Below are 21,426 nucleotides of genomic sequence, written 5' to 3' on the forward strand. Positions count from 1 at the left end.
TTCTAACAGGTTCGTCAGGCACGACCTCCCCTTACTAAATCCATGTTGACTTGTTCTAATTCGACCCTGCTCTTCCAAGAATTTAGAAATCTTATCCTTAACGATCGATTCTAGAATTTTACCAACAACCGAGGTTAGGCTAATTGGCCTATAATTTTCCATCTTTTGTCTTGATCCTTTCTTGCACAAGGGGGTTACAACAGCAATCTTCCAATCGTCCGGGACTTTCCCTGACTCCAGTGATTTTTGAAAGATCTCAACCAACGCTTCCGCTATTTCTTCAGCCACCTCTCTCAGAACTCTAGGGTGTAGCCCATCGGGGCCAGGAGATTTGTCAATTTTAAGACCTTTTAGCTTTTTTAGCACCATCTCTTTTGTAATGGCAACCATACTCAACTCAGTCCCCTGACCCTCTATAATTTTTGGGATATTACTCATGTCTTCCACTGTGAAGACAGACGCAAAGTACTTATTAAGTTCTCCAGCCATTTCCTCGTCTCCCATCACTAGCCTTCCGGAATCAGTTTGAATTGGCCCAATGTCTACTTTGGCCTGTCGTTTGTTTCTTATGTATTGAAATAAACTTTTACTATCATTTCTTATATTACTGGCTAGCCTGCCTTCATATTTGATCCTCTCCTTCCTTATTTGTCTCTTTGTTAACCTCTGTTTGTTTTTGTAGCCTTCCCAATCTTCTGATTTCCCAGTGCTTTTGGCCACTTTATAGGATCTCTCTTTTTCTTTGATACATTTCCTGACCTCCTTTGTCAGCCATGGCTGTCTAATCCCTCCCCGGATAATCTTTCTTTTCTTGGGGATGAACCTCTGTACAGTGTCCTCAATTATGCATACAAACTCCTGCCATTTTTGCTCTACTGTCTTCCCCACTAGGGTCTGCTTCCAGTCGATTTTCGCCAGTTCCTCTCTCATGCCCTCGTAATTACCTTTATTTAACTGTAACACCATTACATCCGATTTTGCCTTCTCTCTTTCAAACTGCAACCATATTATGATCGCTGCTTCCTAAGTGTTCCCTTACTTTAAGATCTTTTATAAAGTCTGGTTCATTACATAGCACTAGGTCCAGAATAGCCTGCTCCCTTGTGGGCTCCATGACAAGCTGTTCCAAAAAGCCATCTTGTAAGCATTCCATGAATTCCTTTTCTTTGGATCCACTGGCTACGTTATTTACCCAATCCACCTGCATATTGAAGTCCCCCATGATCACCGTGACCTTGCCTTTCTGACATGCCTTTTCTATTTCCCGGTACATGTTGCGCCCCTGGTCCTGACCACTGTTAGGAGGTCTGTACATAACTCCCATTTCTGTACATAACTCCCATTACATAACTCCCAGTACATAACTATGTCTACGTTTCAACAATTCGGCTAGACAAAAAGAGCAATATACATATTACAACATCGTAATATAACAACCGTTGTAATGGAGAAAATGTCACAGCCAATATGAACACAGTAAGTTCCCACAAACAAGAAATATGATGCTGCCCAGATAAACATGTTCCTGTTGGGATGAATATTGGCTGGGACACAGAGGATACTCTCCTGCTTTTCTTCAAAGTACATGGCATGTTATCTTGTCCACCCACCTCAGGAGGGAAACTCAGTTTGCAATAAGATGTGAACGAAAACATCGCCAAAAGTACTGGAATGTGGTCAGCCTGGTGTTTCTGCTCAGATGATGGCAGAGATGGACCAACTGGTAAAGACCATAAGACCATAAGACATAGGAGTGGAAGTAAGGCCATTCGGCCCATCGAGTCCACTCCACCATTCAATCATGGTTGATTTCAACTCCATTTACCCGCTCTCTCCCCATAGCCCTTAATTCCTCGAGAAATCAAGAATTTATCAATTTCTGTCTTAAAGACACTCAATGTCCCGGCCTCCACCGCCCTCTGTGGCAATGAATTCCACAGACCTACCACTCTGGCTGAAGAAATTTCTCCTCATCTCTGTTCTAAAGTGACTCCCTTTTATTCTAAGGCTGTGCCCCCGCGTCCTAGTCTCCCCTGCTAATGGAAATAACTTCCCTACGTCCATCCTATCCAAGCCATTCATTATCTTGTACGTTTCTATTAGATCTCCCCTCAACCTCCTAAACTCCAATGAATATAATCCCACGATCCCCAGACGTTCATCGTATGTTAGGCCTACCATTCCTGGGATCATCCGTAAAGGAGATACTTCAGATTGACAGGACGTATGTGGAGACCCCAGAGGCAGGGCTTTTAAGGGAACGGCGGAGGCTACAGACGGAGTTCGACTTGTTAACCACAGGGAGGGCGGTGGGGCAGCTGGTTTAGCTCACTCGGCTAAATCGCTGGCTTTTAAAGCAGACCAAGCTGGCCAGCAGCACGTTTCGATTCCCGTACCAGCCTCCCCGGACAGGCGCCGGAATGTGGCGACTAGGGGCTTTTCACAGTAACTTCATTGAAACCTACTCGTGACAATAAGCGATTTTCATTTTTCATTCATTTCAGCTGAGAAAGGCGAGGGGGTGATCTAGGAGTATGGAGAGAAGGCCAGCAGGGTGCTTGCACAGCAGCTTAGAAAGAGGGAGCAGCCAGGGAGATAGGGAAAGTAAATGATGGAGATGGGAACCTGGTTGGAGATTCAGCAAGGGTGAATAAGGCATTTAGGGATTTTTACAGTAGGCTGTATGGGTCGGAGCCCCCACCTGGGCTGGAGAGGATGAGGCACTTCTTGGGGGGGCTGAATTTCCCAAAGGTGGATAGGGAGCCAGTAGAAGGGCTGGAGGCCCCGATCGGGTTGGAAGAGATAGTGGAGGGTCTGAAGGCCGTGCAGTCAGGTAAAACCCCAGGGCCAGACGGGTACCCAGTGGAGTTCTATAAAAAGGTTCTCAGGGATATTAGGACCGTTATTGATGAGGATGTTCAATGAGGCAAGGGAGCGTGGGGTACTGCCCCCGACGATGTCACAGGCCATGATTTCGCTGATCCTGAAGCGGGACAAGAACCCGGAGCTGTGTGGGTCCTACAGGCCAATATCCTTGTTGAATGTAGACGCCAAAAGTTTGTCCTCCAGGATTGAGGATTGTGTTCCGGACGTTATTGGTGAGGACCAGACGGGGTTTGTTAAGGGTAGGCAGTTGGTGGCCAATATAAGAAGGCTGTTAAATGTGATCATGATGCCCCGGAAGGTAGGGAGGTGGAGGTAGTGGTCGCAATTGACGCAGAGAAGGCTTTTGATCAGATAGAATGGGAATATCTGTGGGAGGTACTGGGACAGTTCAGATTTGGGCGGGGCTTTATTGACTGGGTCAGGTTGCTGTTTCAGGCTCCTGTGGCAAGCGTACAGACAAATAGGCCAACATCGGACTACTTTAGACTGCACCAGGGGACAGGACAGGGATGTCCCCTCACTGTTGTTCACGCTAGCTATAGAGCCATTGGCAATTGCTCTGAGAGCCTCAAGGAGCTGGTCCTGGGGGGGGGGGGGGGGGGGGCAGGGGGGACAGAGTCTCGCTCTATGCAAGTGACCTGCTTCTGTATGCATCGGTCCCAATAACGGGGATGGAAGAAATCATGAGGATTCTCGGAGAATTTGGCCAGTTTTCGGGGTACAAGCTAAATATGGGTAAAAGTGAGATGTTTGTGGTCCAGGTGAGGGGACAGGAGAGGAGATTGGGGGAGCTGCCGTTTAGATTAGTAGGGGGAGGCTTTAGGTATCTAGGCATTCAAGTGGCACTGGAATGGGACCGGATGTATAAATTAAGGATAAATGAAGGACGATTTTCGGAGATGTGACGCGCTTCCATTGACACCAGCTGGGAGGGTGCAGACAGTGATGATGACAGTCCTCCCGAGATTCCTGTTTGTGTTCCAATGTCTCCCCATTTTTATTCCGCGGTTCTTTTTTTAAAACGGGTCAACAAAGTGATCACTGGCTTTGTTTGGGCGGGCAAGACCCTGCGAATAAGGAAGGTAATGCTTGAGCGGAGTCGGGGAGAGGGCGGGCTGGCGCTGCCAAATTTTAGTAACTATTACTGGGCGGCAAATATCGCCATGATCAGGAAGTGGGTGGTGGGGGGGGGGGGGGGGGAGAGGGTCGGCATGGGAGCGTATGGAGGTGGCTTCATGCAAGGGCACCAGTCTGGGGGCGTTGGTAACTGCGCCTCTGCCGTTCCCGCCGGCACGATACTCCACCAGCCCCTTGGTGGTGATGGCCCTGAGAGTCTGGGGGCAATGGAGAAGACATGTGGGAGCAGAGGGAGCATCGGTCTGGTCCCCAATCTGTAATAATCACCGGTTTTCCCCTGGAAGTATGGATGGGGGGTTCCGGATATGGCAGAGAGAATGGGGGGATATGTTTATAGAGGGGAGCTTTCCCAGTATGAGGGCGCTGGAGGAGAAGTTTGGGTTGATATGGGGAAACAAATTCAGGTACCCGCAGGTGTGGGACTTCCTACGTAGACAGGTGTCATCCTTCCCACTCCTACCACCGAGGGGGCTTAGGACAGGTAGTTTCCAGAGGGTGGGTAGGAGAAGGGAGCGTCTCTGACATTTACAAGGAATTTATGGGGTCAGAGGAGAAGCAGACCGAGGAGCTGAAACGCAAGTGGGAGGAGAAGCTGGGAGGAGAGATAGAGGATGGTCTATGGGCGGATGCATTGAGTAGATTTTCAAGGTGTTGGAAGATCCGGGAATCCAGTTGGAGAAAGAGGCAGATGTTCTTTGCTTCCCTGGTAGCCCGGAGACGGAAACTATTAGCTTGGAGGGACTCAAAGCCCCCGAAGTCGGAGACCTGGCTATCGGACATGGCTAGCTTTCTCTGTTTGGATAAAATCAAGTTTGCCCTGAGAGGGTCACTGTTAGGGTTCACCCGGAGGTGTCAACCGTTCGTCGACTTCTTTGCGAAAAAGTAATCGTCAGCAGAAGGGGGTGGTGTTAGTTTAGCTCAGAGTAGGGGGTTAATAAAGGTGGGACCTGTAAGGGAGGGAGACGGCTTTTGCACTTTGTTTATAGATTCACGTACATTGTTTATTTTGTTGTTGTAATACCAAAAATACTTCAATCAAATGTTTATTAAAAATAAAGCTGTCTCGATGATGCTTCGCAACGTAGGTCAGTTAGCTAAAGGTTAAGCTCATTTCGCTGATCTCAAAAGGCGTTGACCCAAAGGTCAAGTGGCTATGTATTAACATGCTGCTCGAGTCAGCCCCTCTGCGCAGTCAGTGGGAAGCACTGACACGCGACTTGTTTTACTGTGTAAGATCTCTGGAGCCCTTGATTGGTCAACATGGCCAGCATAAGCCTCTTTTCTCCATAAAACAACCAGCTCATAATATGCTACCCTGGTAGGAGGGAGGGTTTAAAGGCAATTGTGACAGAAGGGCTCTTGAGAGTCCACTGTTTCCTCTTTATTTTCCACAGAACAAAGTAACAGACTGCTTTTTAATTTATTCTGGCTGTGAAGGTATCAGATTGCTATCTCTCTAAAAATATGGTCCAAAATCATCCCTCTCTAAGGATACACTTTCGTTCCTGCAATTGCTAACCGAATACCATCAAAGGAAGTCAATTTGTTGATTGGCAAATGCATTTTCTGCTGATAAAGATTATCTTCAATGGAAAGAGAATTTATTAATCCCTCTGGAGAGAAGGTTGTGCGGCCGTGCATTACCCGGACATTCCGCGGCCTGTAGAGAGGTTGATGCATATTAGAGGGCCCACTCGGAAGCCACAGTATAGTAAGTGTAATTCCAAAGACTAATTTATGAAAGTCTTGCAGCTACTCTCCTGGCAACAGCTAACATCTAACCCAGCCATCGGGGTAATCAAGTACCGCAAGAACGGCCAATAGCCAGAGATAAAACTTGCAGCCAGAAGTAAAACTAAATCTCTCATCAACTGCTGACGTCACGCATGCTGGCCCCCTGAGTATTCTCGCTGTCAGTCATTGTGGAGAGATCTAGTAAGATCTGAGGATTCCCCGAGGGCAACATTCAACAGATAACCTCCTCAGCTAACCACTGTTTCTGGGCACATCTGTACAGATGATTAAAGGGCCAACATCTCTTGCACATATTCAAAAAGGGCACAGCTACTCCACTGGAGTCAGTATCTAAATTCAATCCAGGACGATTCCTTGCTCACAACACATTGACAGAGACATGTGTGTTCAGTCAATGTCCCAATTCTGAAGGCTAATTAGCCTAGCCCACCACAAACACAAGCTCAGTCACTACCCATTGCCACGAGTCTTCAGTTCAAATCAAAGCCAAGCAGGAGTTATTTACTTTCACCGAAAGTTCACAAGTTTAAATCATAAATTGGCAGTCGCTACTCCAGACCAAAACCTACAATAACAATTTTTTTTAAAAAGAAAAATCTGGCAATCACTTCTTACTGCCTGACGTTAGCCTGTAATGAAAAAAATACCCTGAATTCAAAACTTCTTTTCAAAGGGAGTGCTGATGGACGGCCAAAACACGGAGGCTGACTTTTTATAAAAGTGGGTATCGGTGGCTAAAGCCAGCATCTCTATAATTGCCTTTGAGCAGATGGCGATGAGCTGCATTCTTGAACTGCTGCAGTCTATTTGGTGTAGGTACACCCAGGGTTCTGTTAGGGAGGCGGTTCGAGGCTTTTGACCAAGCAACGGTGAGGGAACGGCAATATATTTCCAACCCCAGGAAAGACCCTTGATCTGAACCCCTCCAGCCCAGCAGAAGACTCCCTGACCCCCATCTCACATGAACTAGCCTCCTTGGCACCCTGGCGGTAATTGTAAGGAGGCTACTCACTCCGTTGCCACCCTTTGGAGTGCAAACTACAGGTCCCCATTTCTCAGTACTTGCACACCAGCAGGATTCCCAGCTGGGGGGGGGGTATTTAAAGCCCCCAGGGCATCGCAGCCCCGGGAGAATTCCACCCACCCCTCTCCACTGTATCTGCAAACCAGCATTCATGTATGAGGACACCAAGATCCCTCTGCATCTCAGAGCTCTGCAGTCTCTCACCATTTAGATGTTTTTAAAGAATAAATTTAAGAGTACTGAATAATTTTTGTTAAATTAAGGGGCAATTAAACAGGGAACTGCTGCAAACACCCACCCAGTACGGTCTGTGGGTGAAGGGGCCCCCCGGAGTGCAGGGGACTACCCGCGTGGCGGACACACAGTGGACGGCCATGGCGGGTGTCCCCGGGACAAGGGGGAACCCCGGAGCGCAGGGACCCGACCGCATGGGGAGAGCAGTGATAGTGGACATCCTGGACGGCCCCCTAACAAAGGGAAACCCCAGAGGGCAGGGGCGCGTCCACCGGACAAATATGGTTAACCCCACAGGAGCAAGGGGGCAGAAGCCCCCCACCAGAATAGTCACCTGGAACGTAAGGGGACTTAATGGCCCAGTGAAGAGATCTAGAGTCCTCACCCACCTTAGAAACATGAGGGCCGACATAGTCTTCCTCCAAGAGACGCACTTGAGGGAGCAGGACCAACTGCGGGTAAGAAAGGGCTGGGTGGGACAAACCTATCATTCCTGTTATGGGGCAAGGGCCAGGGGGGTGGCGATCCTGATTGGCAAGAGGACAATGTTTAGGGCGACAAAGACGGTTACGGACCCAGGGGGACGGTATGTCATGGTCAGCGGGGCCCTGGATGGGGCGCCGGTAGTCCTAGTTAACGTGTATGCGCCCAACTGGGACGACACGAGCTTCATCCAAAAGACCATGGCAGAAATCCCGGACATAGCGACGCACCGACTAATCATGGGGGGGGACTTCAACTGTGTACAGGACCCAACGACGGACAGATCAAACCCCAGAACGGGGAAAACCTCAAACATGGCAAGGGAACTCAGTCACTATATGGAGCAGATGGGAGCAGTAGACCCCTGGAGATTCGCCCACCCGGGGGAGAAAGAATTCTCTTTCTTCTCCCCAGTACACAACGTGTACACCAGAATTGACTTCTTTGTGGTGGGGAAAACGGTGCTTCCAGAGATAGACAAGGTGGAATACTCCGCAATTGTGATATCAGACCACGCTCCACACTACATGGATGTGCGGCTAGAGACGGGAAGGGCCCAGCGCCCCACATGGAGGCTGGACGGTGCCTTACTAGCTGACAAGGCCTTCAGCGAAAGGATAGCGCGGGCCATAGCGGAGTACACTGAGATCAACCAAAACGGGGAGGTCTCACCCTCCACGTTCTGGGAAGCGCTTAAGGCCGTACTAAGAGGGGAAATCATAGCCTACAAAGCGCAAAGAGATAGGGAGGAAAGGGTGGCTAGGCAGAAGCTGGTCGACTCCATACTGGAGGTAGACCATAAATACTCCGAGGCCCCGACCGTAGAACTCCTGGCGGAGAGGAAAGAATTACAAAGGAACTTTGACCTGCTCTCCACCAGGAAAGCAGTACACCAACTCCGCCAGGCACGCGGGGCCCTATACGAACACGGAGACAAAGCCAGCCGCCTGTTGGCCCACCAGCTGAGAAAGCAGGCAGCCAGCAGAGAAATTGCGCAAATCAGAGATACCAGAGGCACGTTGGAAACAGAACCAGAGAGGATTAACAAAACCTTCAAGGCCTTCTACCAAGAGCTGTACACCTCAGAGCCCCCAACGGGGAAGGCTGGGATGAACCGGTTTCTTGACGGACTGGACATACCAGTTGTGGGAGAGGGCAGAAAACGGGATCTGGAAGCACCACTAGCACTGGGAGAGATCATGGACAGCATTAGCTCCATGCAGGCGGGGAAGGCGCCGGGACCGGACGGATTCCCGGCGGACTTCTACAAAAAATTTGCGACAGCGCTGGCCCCGCACCTGCGGGAGATGTTCACAGACTCGCTAGCTAGGGGCACATTGCCACCCACGTTAGCACAGGCCTCAATCTCGCTGATACCTAAGAAAGACAAAGACCCAACGGAATGTGGGTCATACAGACCCATATCTCTGCTGAATGCAGACGCCAAAATACTGGCCAAAATCCTAGCCAAGAGGCTAGAAGACTGTGTACCTGAGGTGGTCACAGAGGACCAGACGGGCTTTGTCAAAGGTAGACAGCTTACCGCGAACATCAGGCGCCTGCTGAACGTGATAATGACCCCCTCCGGGGAGAGAACACAAGAGGTGATCGTCTCCCTGGACGCAGAAAAGGCCTTCGACAGAGTCAAGTGGAAATACCTCATAGAGGTACTGGAGCGGTTCGGGCTTGGAACAGGGTTCACCGCTTGGGTAAAGCTCCTGTACAACGCTCCCATGGCGAGTGTACAGACCAACAATACCAACTCCCAATACTTCCAGCTGCACAGGGGCACCAGACAAGGATGCCCACTGTCCCCGCTGCTGTTCGCACTAGCAATTGAACCGCTAGCAATCGCGCTCAGGGCAGCAAAAAATTGGAGGGGGATCCGAAGGGGAGGTAGAGAGCACAGAGTCTCACTCTATGCGGATGATCTGCTCCTCTATATCTCGGACCCACAAAGCAGCATGGACGGAATCATCGCGCTCCTGAAAGAGTTTGGAGCCTTCTCGGGCTACAAACTCAACATGAGCAAAAGTGAGATCTTCCCAGTACACCCGCAAGGGGGGGGGGGGGGGGGGGGGGGCAGCACTAAAGGGGCTGCCGTTCAATCAAGCCCGACATAAATTCCGCTACCTGGGGATCCAAATAGCCCATGACTGGAAAGGGATCCACAAATGGAACCTCACCAGCCTGACGGAGGAAGTTAAAAAGGACCTGCAAAGATGGAACACACTCCCGCTCTCCCTCGCGGGGAGAGTTCAGACGATCAAAATGAACGTACTGCCCAGGTTCCTCTTCCTGTTTAGATCCATTCCGATCTACATCCCCAAGGCCTTTTTCAAAGCGCTGGACAAACTCATCATGGCGTTCGTATGGGGGGGTAAAAATGCTAGGATCCCAAAGAAGGTCTTACAAAAAACAAAAACCAGGGGAGGGCTAGCCCTCCCGAATCTACAATTCTACCACTGGGCAGCAACAGCCGAGCGAGTAAGGGGATGGATCCAGGAGCCAGAGGCTGAGTGGGTGCGTGCGGAGGAGGCCTCCTGCATGGGAACCTCCCTCCGGGCCCTCGCCACGGCAGCACTCCCATCCCCACCCAAAAAACACTCCAGCAGCCCAGTGGTGACAGCCACCCTCCAATCCTGGAACCAACTGCGGCAGCAACTTGGCCTGACCAAAATGTCGAACAGGGCTCCCATCTGCAACAACCATAGGTTCACACCAGCACTGACTGACGCCACCTTCAAAAGGTGGAGGCAGGACGGGGGGACACTGACAGTCAGGGACCTATACACGGACGACAGGATCGCAACACTGGACGAACTGACAGAGAAATTTCAGCTAGCTGGGGGGAACGAGCTACGGTACCTGCAGCTCAAAAACTTCCTACGAAAGGAGACAAGGACGTACCCACAACCGCCACGACAGACACTACTGGAAGACCTACTGGACGCAAGTATCCTAGAGAAAGGGAACTGTAGTGACATGTATGACCGACTGGTAGATAGGGACGACACCGTACTGGACGCAACAAGAAGGAAATGGGAGGACGACCTGGGGATGGAGATAGGGTGGGGACTCTGGAGCGAAGCACTGCATAGGGTCAACTCCACCTCCACGTGCGCAAGGCTCAGCCTGACGCAACTAAAAGTGGTACATAGAGCCCACTTAACGAGAAACCGTATGAGTAGGTTCTTCCCGGAGGTGGAAGACAGATGTGAACGGTGCCAAAGAGGCCCGGCCAACCACGCCCACATGTTCTGGTCTTGCCCCAGACTCGTGGAGTACTGGACAGCCTTCTTCGAGGTTATGTCCAAAGTGGTGGGAGTGAGGGTGGAGCCATGCCCGATAGTGGCGGTCTTCGGGGTTTCAGAACAGCCAGATCTATTCCTGGGGAGGAGGGCGGACGCCCTTGCCTTTGCCTCCCTGATCGCCCGCCGTAGAATCCTGTTTGGCTGGCGGTCAGCAGCACCGCCCAGAGCTGCGGACTGGCTGTCCGACCTCTCGGAATCTCTCCAAATGGAGAAAATCAAATTTGCCATCCGAGGGTCGGACGACGGCTTCCACAGAACGTGGGAGCCATTCATGCAACTGTTCCGGGACCTGTTTGTGGCCAACGAACAAGAGGAAGAATAGTCGGGGGAAGGTAGCGGGAGGGGGGGGGGGGGGGGCTACAGGTTCGGTACGGGGGTTCGATGGCTAGCTAAGGCCCAAAACCAAACTAAATAAACATGTTGAGGGGGGGGGGGGGGGGGGGGGGGGGGGCGGGCGCAGTTACTACTACGAAGATGCTTACCTGTAAATATGTATGTTAATTTTTGCGTGTTTGTTTGTTTTTTTTTTGTTCTTTTTCTCTCCTAACAATTTGTAATTTGTTCAATATAAAATATGAAAACTGAATAAAAACATTTATAAAAAAAAAAAAATTAAGGGGCAATTTAGCGTGGCCAATCCACCTATACTGCACATCTTTGGGTTGTGGGGCTGAGACCCACATAGACATGGCGAGAATGAGCAAACTCCACATGGTAAGTGACCCTGCGCTGGGATCGAACCCGGATCCTCGGTGCCGTAAGGCAGTAGTGCTAACCATAACACCACCCATGTCACCATTTAGAATAGCTTATTTTTTTATTCTTCCTGACAAAATGTACTATTTCACATTTGCCCACATTGTACTCCATTTGCCCACATTATACTCCACTTGCCACATCTTTGCCCACTGACTTAACGTATTTATATTTCTTTGTGGCCTCCTTTCGTCCTCTTCACAACTTACTTTCCTACCTGGCTTTGTGTCGCCAGCAAATTTAGCAACCATACCATTGGTCCCTTCATCCACGTTATTTATGTACCTTGTGAAAAGTTGAGCCCCAACATTGATCTCCATGGCACATCACTTGTTGCACGTATCAATCAGTAAATGGCCCATTTATGCCCACTCTCACTTTTCGGTTAATAATAATAATCATTATAAGTGTCACAAGTAGACTTACATTAACACTGCAATGAAGTAACTACGAAAATCTCCTAGTTGCCACATTCTGGCACCTGTTCGGTACACAGGAGAATTCACAATGTCCAAATTACCCAACAGCACGCCTTTCAGGACTTGTGGGAGGAAACTGGAGCGCCCGCAGGAAACCCATGCAGACACGGGGAGAACGTGCAGACTCCTACCAGACAGTGACCCGAGCCAGGAATCAAACACAGGTCCCAGGTACTGTGAAGCAACAGTGCTAACCACAGTGCTACTGTGCCACCAATCTTAGCCAGCCAATCTTTAATCTTTGTCAATATGGCTAACCCCTACAACACGAGATTTTAGTTTCCTGAGTAACCTTTGATGTGGCAACTTTTATATAATGCCTTTTGGAAATCTAAGTACAGTACATCCACGGTTCTCCTTCATCCACAACACATTCCTTCTTCAAAGAATTCCAATGAATTGATTAAAAATGATTTCCCTTTCATAGCATCACAGAATCATAGCATTTACAGTTCAGGAGGCCATTCGGCCCATCGAGTCTGGAAAGAGCATCCTACCTAAGCCCACACCTCCCCCCTATCCCCGTAACCCCACCTCACCTTTTGGACACAAAGGGACAATTTAGCATGGCTAATCCACCTAATGTGCACATCTTTGGACTGAAGGGAGGAAACCGGAGCATCCGGAGGAAGCCCACGCAGACACAGGGACAACGTATAGACTCCGCACAGACAGTGACCCAAGCCGGGAATCAAACGTGGGTCCCTGGAGCTGTGAGGCAGCAGTGCTTAACCACTGTGCTGGCCCTCAAAATGATGTTGACTCTGCCTGATTAACAGTGAGAATGGAGAGTTACTTCCCTGCCTCTGATTACAGAGTCTGCTCTGGACAGCTGGCTTCATGTCAACCTTCCAGTGCCAGATGAATGACCTTGAAACTAGTTTAAGCCCAAAGAGTACTAATTAGACAAGCAACAAGCACATGTTGTACTTTTCTGAAGTGACAACCCAAATTGATGAATGGGTTCCATTTGCAACATTGACTGCTCCATCTCGGTTTTGATCACTTAATGGCAGACACTACCTTCAAATGAATGTAGAGAGTGCATTTATTTAGAGCCTCTCCTCACTTCAGGATGTCCCAACCGTCGATGAAGAATCAGTGTCTTCTCCTGACTCCACATATTATCCTTATATCCCCTACTGTCAGCATGGAATCAGTTCCCATATCCATGCTGACATTCCACTCCCTCAACAAAAAAACCAAAAGATATTATCTGTTCATTACAATCCATGGAACCTTGCTGTGCATAATGTGATGGTCTCATTTTTCTACATTACAACAGGGACTACACTTCAGGGGGTGCGTCATTGGCTGCAAAGCACTTTGGGACACTCAAGATAGCTGAAGGCATGGCCGTCAACGGGATAGTGATGGAAGTCAGGGGAAGAAAAAGAAAGGCTTGAATTGGAGGAGGGCAGATATCTTGGAGGGTTGTGGGACAGGAAGAGATTACAGAGATATGGAGGAGTGAGGGCATGCAGTAACCTGAAAGCAAGATATCTTAAAATGAGAGTGTTACTTAACTGGGAATCAGCATAGGTCAGTGAGCACAGGGGTGATGGGTGAGCAGGGACTTGGTGTGAGTAAGGACACAAGCAGCAGAATTTTTAACAATCTCCATGGAATCTTTGTAGTGCAGAAGGAGACCATCTAGCCCATTGAGTCTGCACTGATACTCCAAAAGATGCTCACTCCTCCACCCTATCCCCATAACCCCACCGAAAAGCTACACATCCATGGACACTAAGGGGCAATTTAGCATGGCCAATTTAGCATGGCCACCTAACCTGCACATCTTCGAATTGCGGGAGGAAACAGATCACCTGGAAGAAACCCACGCAGACACGGGGAGAAATTGCAAACTCCACACAGTCACCTGGATCCCTGTGAGGCAGCAGTGCTAACCACTGTGCTGCCGTGCCTCTCAAATTTGCTGAGGGTAGAATGTGGAAGGCCGGCCAGGAGTGCGTAGGAAGATTCAAAGCCTGGGCTTAAGGAAGGCATGCTAGTTTCAGGGGAGTGAGTACGGGAAATATTACAGAGGCAGAAATAAGCATTTCGAGTGATAGCGAGGAATGTGCTCAAAGTTCATCTCAGGATTGTACATGACACCGAGGTTGCAAACCGTCTGATTCAACCTCAGGTGATTGCCAGGGTGAGGGATGGAATCGGTAGCTAGGGAATGGAGTTTTTAAGCACTGCTTCATTGAACCACTTGCTGAGAAACTATTTTCAACTGAATCATGCTTTCAAAGGCTTGGAACAATTTTATTGGTCAACGAGGAAAGACACACTGTGCAAGTAGTTTAGCAGCTGTGTGTGAAGTGGAAATTACACCACTGCATTGCTTCAGCAAAGCACAGAACTGCTGGGACGAGTCTGGGCTGCCCTCCTGGTACACATCCCACTGGCAGTGGATCTCATTAGCTTAATGCAGTGTCGATTTATAACCACTCTCCCCGTCACATCTGTGCTCCTTCCCTTTACGAAGGGTCGCAACACGTTAATGGAAAATTCTTCTAAGTGAAACTGAAACAAAACAAGTGATCTATTTAGACCACAACAAGCAACAACTCTTGAGATGATTTACGGCTTGAAAGCTGATGTTTTCAAAAAAATACATTGGCCTATTTTCTTGGGTCTGATGAAGTGGGATGAATGACAGGCCTACAGCTCACTCCATACTACACAGAGCTGCAGTTCCTTGCAGTCATGCTGGATGTGTAAACATTCCCATCAGATGTAAAGCATTTGATTTTTAGCGCGTAGAGAAAACATTTTAAAAATGAAATCTGGTGTCTGTTCTGGGTGACATTCTGATAGTTACAGCAAGTAGGAATCAAAGTGGTCCCGGCAATACCATACTTTCCCCCCCCCCCCCCCCCCAAAAAAAACACAGAGGGTGCCAGATAGACACACACACATCCATATGCAGTGACAGATAGACACACACACACAGTGACAGATAGGCACAGACACACAGTGATAGATAGGCACACATAGGCAAGAAGCATGGCCAGTGAGAAAGACAAAGAGACACAGCAAGAGAGACAGCGAGAGATAGACAAAGGCAGCCACAGAAACACAGAAAGGTACACAGATAGACAGAGACAGAGCGAAACACAGAAAGACAGAGTGATCGAGAGCGCGACACACAGATAGAGAGCGAGAGGGGGGCACACAGATAGAGAGCGAGAGGGGGGCACACAGATAGAGCGCGAGAGGGGGGCACACAGATAGAGCGCGAGAGGGGGGCACACAGATAGAGCGCGAGAGGGGGGCACACAGAGTGTGATCGGGAGCGGGGCACACAGAGAGAGATTGAGAGGGCAGCACACAGAGAGAGATCGAGAGGGGGGGGCACACAGAGAGGGATCGAGAGGGGGGCACACAGAGAGGGATCGAGAGGGGGGCACACAGAGAGGGATCGAGAGCGGGGCACACAGACAGAGCGAGAGGGGGGCACACAGACAGAGCGAGAGGGGGGCACACAGACAGAGCGAGAGGGGGGCACACAGACAGAGCGAGAGGGGGGCACACAGACAGAGCGAGAGGGGGGCACACAGACAGAGCGAGAGGGGGGCACACAGACAGAGCGAGAGGGGGGCACACAGACAGAGCGAGAGGGGGGCACACAGACAGAGCGAGAGGGGGGCACACAGACAGAGCGAGAGGGGGGCACACAGACAGAGCGAGAGGGGGGCACACAGACAGAGCGAGAGGGGGGCACACAGACAGAGCGAGAGGGGGGCACACAGACAGAGCGAGAGGGGGGCACACAGACAGAGCGAGAGGGGGGCACACAGACAGAGCGAGAGGGGGGCACACAGACAGAGCGAGAGGGGGGGCACACAGACAGAGCGAGAGGGGGGGCACACAGACAGAGCGAGAGGGGGGCACACAGACAGAGCGAGAGGGGGGCACACAGACAGAGCGAGAGGGGGGCACACAGACAGAGCGAGAGGGGGGCACACAGACAGAGCGAGAGGGGGGGCACACAGACAGAGCGAGAGGGGGGCACACAGACAGAGCGAGAGGGGGGCACACAGACAGAGCGAGAGGGGGGCACACAGACAGAGCGAGAGGGGGGCACACAGACAGAGCGAGAGGGGGGCACACAGACAGAGCGAGAGGGGGCACACAGACAGAGCGAGAGGGGGGCACACAGACAGAGCGAGAGGGGGGCACACAGACAGAGCGAGAGGGGGGCACACAGACAGAGCGAGAGGGGGGCACACAGACAGAGCGAGAGGGGGGCACACAGACAGAGCGAGAGGGGGGCACACAGACAGAGCGAGAGGGGGGGCACACAGACAGAGCGAGAGGGGGGCACACAGACAGAGCGAGAGGGGGGCACACAGACAGAGCGAGAGGGGGGCACACAGACAGAGCGAGAGGGGGGCACACAGACAGAGCGAGAGGGGGGCACACAGACAGAGCGAGAGGGGGGCACACAGACAGAGCGAGAGGGGGGCACACAGACAGAGCGAGAGGGGGGCACACAGACAGAGCGAGAGGGGGGCACACAGACAGAGCGAGAGGGGGGCACACAGACAGAGCGAGAGGGGGGGCACACAGACAGAGCGAGAGGGGGGGCACACAGACAGAGCGAGAGGGGGGGCACACAGACAGAGCGAGAGGGGGGGCACACAGACAGAGCGAGAGGGGGGCACACAGACAGAGCGAGAGGGGGGGCACACAGACAGAGCGAGAGGGGGGGCACACAGACAGAGCGAGAGGGGGGCACACAGACAGAGCGAGAGGGGGGCACACAGACAGAGCGAGAGGGGGGCACACAGACAGAGCGAGAGGGGGGCACACAGACAGAGCGAGAGGGGGGCACACAGACAGAGCGAGAGGGGGGCACACAGACAGAGCGAGAGGGGGGCACACAGACAGAGCGAGAGGGGGGCACACAGACAGAGCGAGAGGGGGGCACACAGACAGAGCGAGAGGGGGGCACACAGACAGAGCGAGAGGGGGGCACACAGACAGAGCGAGAGGGGGGCACACAGACAGAGCGAGAGGGGGGCACACAGACAAAGCGAGGGGGGGGCACACAGACAGAGCGAGAGGGGGGCACACAGACAGAGCGAGAGGGGGGCACACAGACAGAGCGAGAGGGGGGCACACAGACAGAGCGAGAGGGGGGCACACAGACAGAGCGAGAGGGGGGCACACAGACAGAGCGAGAGGGGGGCACACAGACAGAGCGAGAGGGGGGCACACAGACAGAGCGAGAGGGGGGGCACACAGACAGAGCGAGAGGGGGGCACACAGACAGAGCGAGAGGGGGGCACACAGACAGAGCGAGAGGGGGGCACACAGACAGAGCGAGAGGGGGGCACACAGACAGAGCGAGAGGGGGGCACACAGACAGAGCGAGAGGGGGGCACACAGACAGAGCGAGAGGGGGGCACACAGACAGAGCGAGAGGGGGGCACACAGACAGAGCGAGAGGGGGGCACACAGACAGAGCGAGAGGGGGGCACACAGACAGAGCGAGAGGGGGGCACACAGACAGAGCGAGAGGGGGGCACACAGACAGAGCGAGAGGGGGGCACACAGACAGAGCGAGAGGGGGGCACACAGACAGAGCGAGAGGGGGGCACACAGACAGAGCGAGAGGGGGGCACACAGACAGAGCGAGAGGGGGGGCACACAGACAGAGCGAGAGGGGGGCACACAGACAGAGCGAGAGGGGGGCACACAGACAGAGCGAGAGGGGGGCACACAGACAGAGCGAGAGGGGGGCACACAGACAGAGCGAGAGGGGGGCACACAGACAGAGCGAGAGGGGGGCACACAGACAGAGCGAGAGGGGGGCACACAGACAGAGCAAGAGGGGGGCACACAGACAGAGCGAGAGGGGGGCACACAGACAGAGCGAGAGGGGGGCACACAGACAGAGCGAGAGGGGGGCACACAGACAGAGCGAGAGGGGGGCACACAGACAGAGCGAGAGGGGGGAACACAGACAGAGCGAGAGGGGGGCACACAGACAGAGCGAGAGGGGGCACACAGACAGAGCGAGAGGGGGGCACACAGACAGAGCGAGAGGGGGGCACACAGACAGAGCGAGAGGGGGGCACACAGACAGAGCGAGAGGGGGGCACACAGACAGAGCGAGAGGGGGGCACACAGACAGAGCGAGAGGGGGGCACACAGACAGAGCGAGAGGGGGGACAGAGCGAGAGGGGGGCACACAGACAGAGCGAGAGGGGGGCACACAGACAGAGCGAGAGGGGGGCACACAGACAGAGCGAGAGGGGGGCACACAGACAGAGCGAGAGGGGGGCACACAGAGAGAGATCGGGAGGGGGGCACACAGAGAGAGATCGGGAGGGGGGCACACTGAGAGAGATCGAGAGCGGGGCACACAGACAGATCGGGAGGGGGACAGAGATCGAGAGGGGGCACACAGACAGATCAAGAGGGGGGCACAGACAGATCAAGAGGGGGGCACACAGACAGATCAAGAGGGGGGCACACAGACAGATCAAGAGGGGGGCACACAGACAGATCAAGAGGGGGGCACACAGACAGATCAAGAGGGGGGCACACAGACAGAGCAAGAGGGGGGCACACAGACAGATCAAGAGGGGGGCACACAGACAGATCAAGAGGGGGGCACACAGACAGATCAAGAGGGGGGCACACAGACAGATCAAGAGGGGGGCACACAGACAGATCAAGAGGGGGGCACACAGACAGATCAAGAGGGGGGCACACAGACAGATCAAGAGGGGGGCACACAGACAGATCAAGAGGGGGTCACACAGACAGATCAAGAGGGGGGCACACAGACAGATCAAGAGGGGGGCACACAGACAGATCAAGAGGGGGGCACACAGACAGATCAAGAGGGGGGCACACAGACAGATCAAGAGGGGGGCACACAGACAGATCAAGAGGGGGGCACACAGACAGATCAAGAGGGGGTCACACAGAGAGAGATAGAGAGCGGGCACACAGAGAGAGAGATTGAGAGGGGGGCACAGAGAGAGAGAGATTGAGAGGGGGCACAGAGAGAGAGATTGAGAGGCGGGCACAGAGAGAGAGGTAGAGAGGGGTCACACAGGGAGAGATTGAGAGGGAGGCACAGAGAGAGAGAGATTGAGAGGAGGGCACACACAGAGAGAAGTAGAGAAAGGTAGAGAGGGGACACAGAGACAGGAACAGAGGGGTCACAGGGAGAGCTAGAGAGGGAGACACAGAGAGAGGTAGAGAGGGGGCACAGAGACAAGGAACAGAGGGGTCACAGGGAGAGCTAGAGAGGGAGACACAGAGAGAGAGAGGTAGAGAGGGGAACACACAGGGAGATAGATGGATAGGGAGAGAGAGACACAGACAGTGAGAGAGAGGCAGAGAGCGATATACATAGACAAAGCCAGGAGAAAGACAGACTGATGGGGAGACAGAGAAAGAGATGGACTGAGAGAGATACAGAGAGAGACAAAGACAGTGACCCAGCTCGGAAGCCAGTCCCGGGTGATGGGTTACTGTTCCCAGTCCCGGATGATATTCCCACTCCCTTTGGACTGGCAGATGGGAGCTGGTCCCGGTGAAAGGGAGTATTCCCGGTGCCGGTGGATGGGAGGTATTTTCGGTGCCGGTGGATGGGAGGGTGTTCCCGGTGGATGGGGGGTATACTGTGGGACACTCACCGCCAGCAGCGAGTTGCGAACCGCCTCGGATGCGCTCTGCCTCAGCTCGGCGGCTGTCCCCGGTTTACTGAGCCGCTTGGTGAATTTCCGAACCTCAGCCATAGAGCGGAGATAATCCCGGGCTAGAGAGAGAACCACACTGAGAGCACACACAGATCCGGAACAGAGAGAGAGAGAGTGAGAGAGCTCCACCCAAAACCCCGCCCACAGAGAGAGAGAGAGAGACCCGAAGAGAGAGAGACAGACAGACGGTTAGAGAGAGTGACCCAGGGAAACTGAACGAGAGAAACAGACATGGAGTTACAAAGAGAGAGAGAGAATGTTCCAGGGAAACTGAAAGAGAGAAACAGACAAAACGCGGGGTTAGAGAGAGAGAGAGAGAGACAGACGTGGGGTTAGAAAGAGACCCGGTGAGTTAAATGGTCCATTGTGACAGGGAGGACGAGAGAATCAGGTGAACTATTGAGGTGTGAATTGCAAAAGTCTAGTCTACAGATACTGCAAGTAATTCGGAAAGCTAATGCAAGGTTTTCATTTATTGCAAGGGGAATTGAACACAGGAGTAGGGAGGGTATCCTTCAATTGTACAGGACCCCGGTGAGCCCACATCCGGAGTACTGTGTACAGTATTGGTCGCCTTGTTTAAGGGAGGGTGTAAATGCACAGGGAGCTGTTCAGAGAAGGTTTCCCAGCCTAATACTTGGATGGGCTGGTTTATGAAGAAAGGTTGGACAGGTTAGGCTTGTATCTGCGGGAGTTTGGAAGAGGAAGATGCACTTTGATTGTAAAGTACCCTGAGCGGAATTGACAGGGTGGATGTGGAAAGGATGTTTCCTCTTGTCGGAGAATCTGGAACCAGGGGACACTATTTAAAAATATTGTATTTAAATAGATAGAAGTCCCAGGAGAGGGGGGAGAGAGAGAGAGAGAGAGAGAGACCCTGAGAGAGAGAGAGAGAGAGAGAGACCCTGGGAGAGAGAGAGAGAGACCCTGAGAGAGAGAGAGACCCTGGGAGAGAGAGAGAGAGACTCTGAGAGAGAGAGAGAGAGACCGACTGAGAGAGAGAGAGAGACCTTGGGAGAGAGAAAGAGAGAGACTCTGAGAGAGAGAGAGAGAGACCTTGGGAGAGAGAGACACTGGGAGAGAGAGAGAGAGAGACCCTGGGAGAGAGAGAAAGAGAGAGACCCTGAGAGAGAGAGAGAGAGAGAGACCCTGGGAGAGAGAGAGACCCTGGGAGAGAGAGAGAGAGAGAGAGACCCTGAGAGAGAGAGAGAGAGACCTTGGGAGAGAGAAAGAGAGAGACACTGGGAGAGAGAGAGAGACAGACAGACCCTGGGAGAGAGAGAGAGACCCTGGGAGAGAGACAGACCCTGGGAGAGAGGGAGAGAGAGCGAGACCTTGGGAGAGAGAGACCCTGGGAGAGAGACAGACCCTGGGAGAGAGGGAGAGAGAGAGCGACCTTGGGGGAGAGAGAGAAAGAGAGAGACCCTGGGAGAGAGAGAGAGAGACCCTGGGAGAGAGACAGGCCCTGGGAGAGAGAGAGAGAGACCCTGGGGGAGAGAGAGAGAGACTCTGGGAGAGAGACAGACCCTGGGAGAGAGAGAGAGAGAGAGACCCTGGGGGAGAGAGAGAGAGAGAGACCCTGGGAGAGAGAGAGAGACTGTGGGAGAGAGACAGACCCTGGGAGA

The 21,426-nt window shown here is 52.6% G+C and overlaps 1 protein-coding gene across 3 annotated transcripts in view; it reads right to left on the minus strand.

Moving 5' to 3' along the window:
• The window catches only part of dock11 (dedicator of cytokinesis 11), a 321,886-nt gene extending 301,992 nt beyond the window's left edge, over window positions 1-19,894 (minus strand). For all 3 annotated transcript variants that reach the window (XM_038774333.1, XM_038774332.1, XM_038774334.1), the window contains exon 1: window positions 19,739-19,894. In XM_038774333.1, the coding sequence (XP_038630261.1) occupies window positions 19,739-19,840 (102 nt within the window). In that variant the 5' untranslated portion in view covers window positions 19,841-19,894. The remainder of the gene's footprint in view (window positions 1-19,738) is intronic.
• Between the last annotated feature and the right edge of the window lie 1,532 nt (window positions 19,895-21,426).

This window comes from Scyliorhinus canicula, chromosome 17 (assembly GCF_902713615.1).
Source record: "Scyliorhinus canicula chromosome 17, sScyCan1.1, whole genome shotgun sequence".
NCBI lineage: Eukaryota > Metazoa > Chordata > Chondrichthyes > Carcharhiniformes > Scyliorhinidae > Scyliorhinus > Scyliorhinus canicula.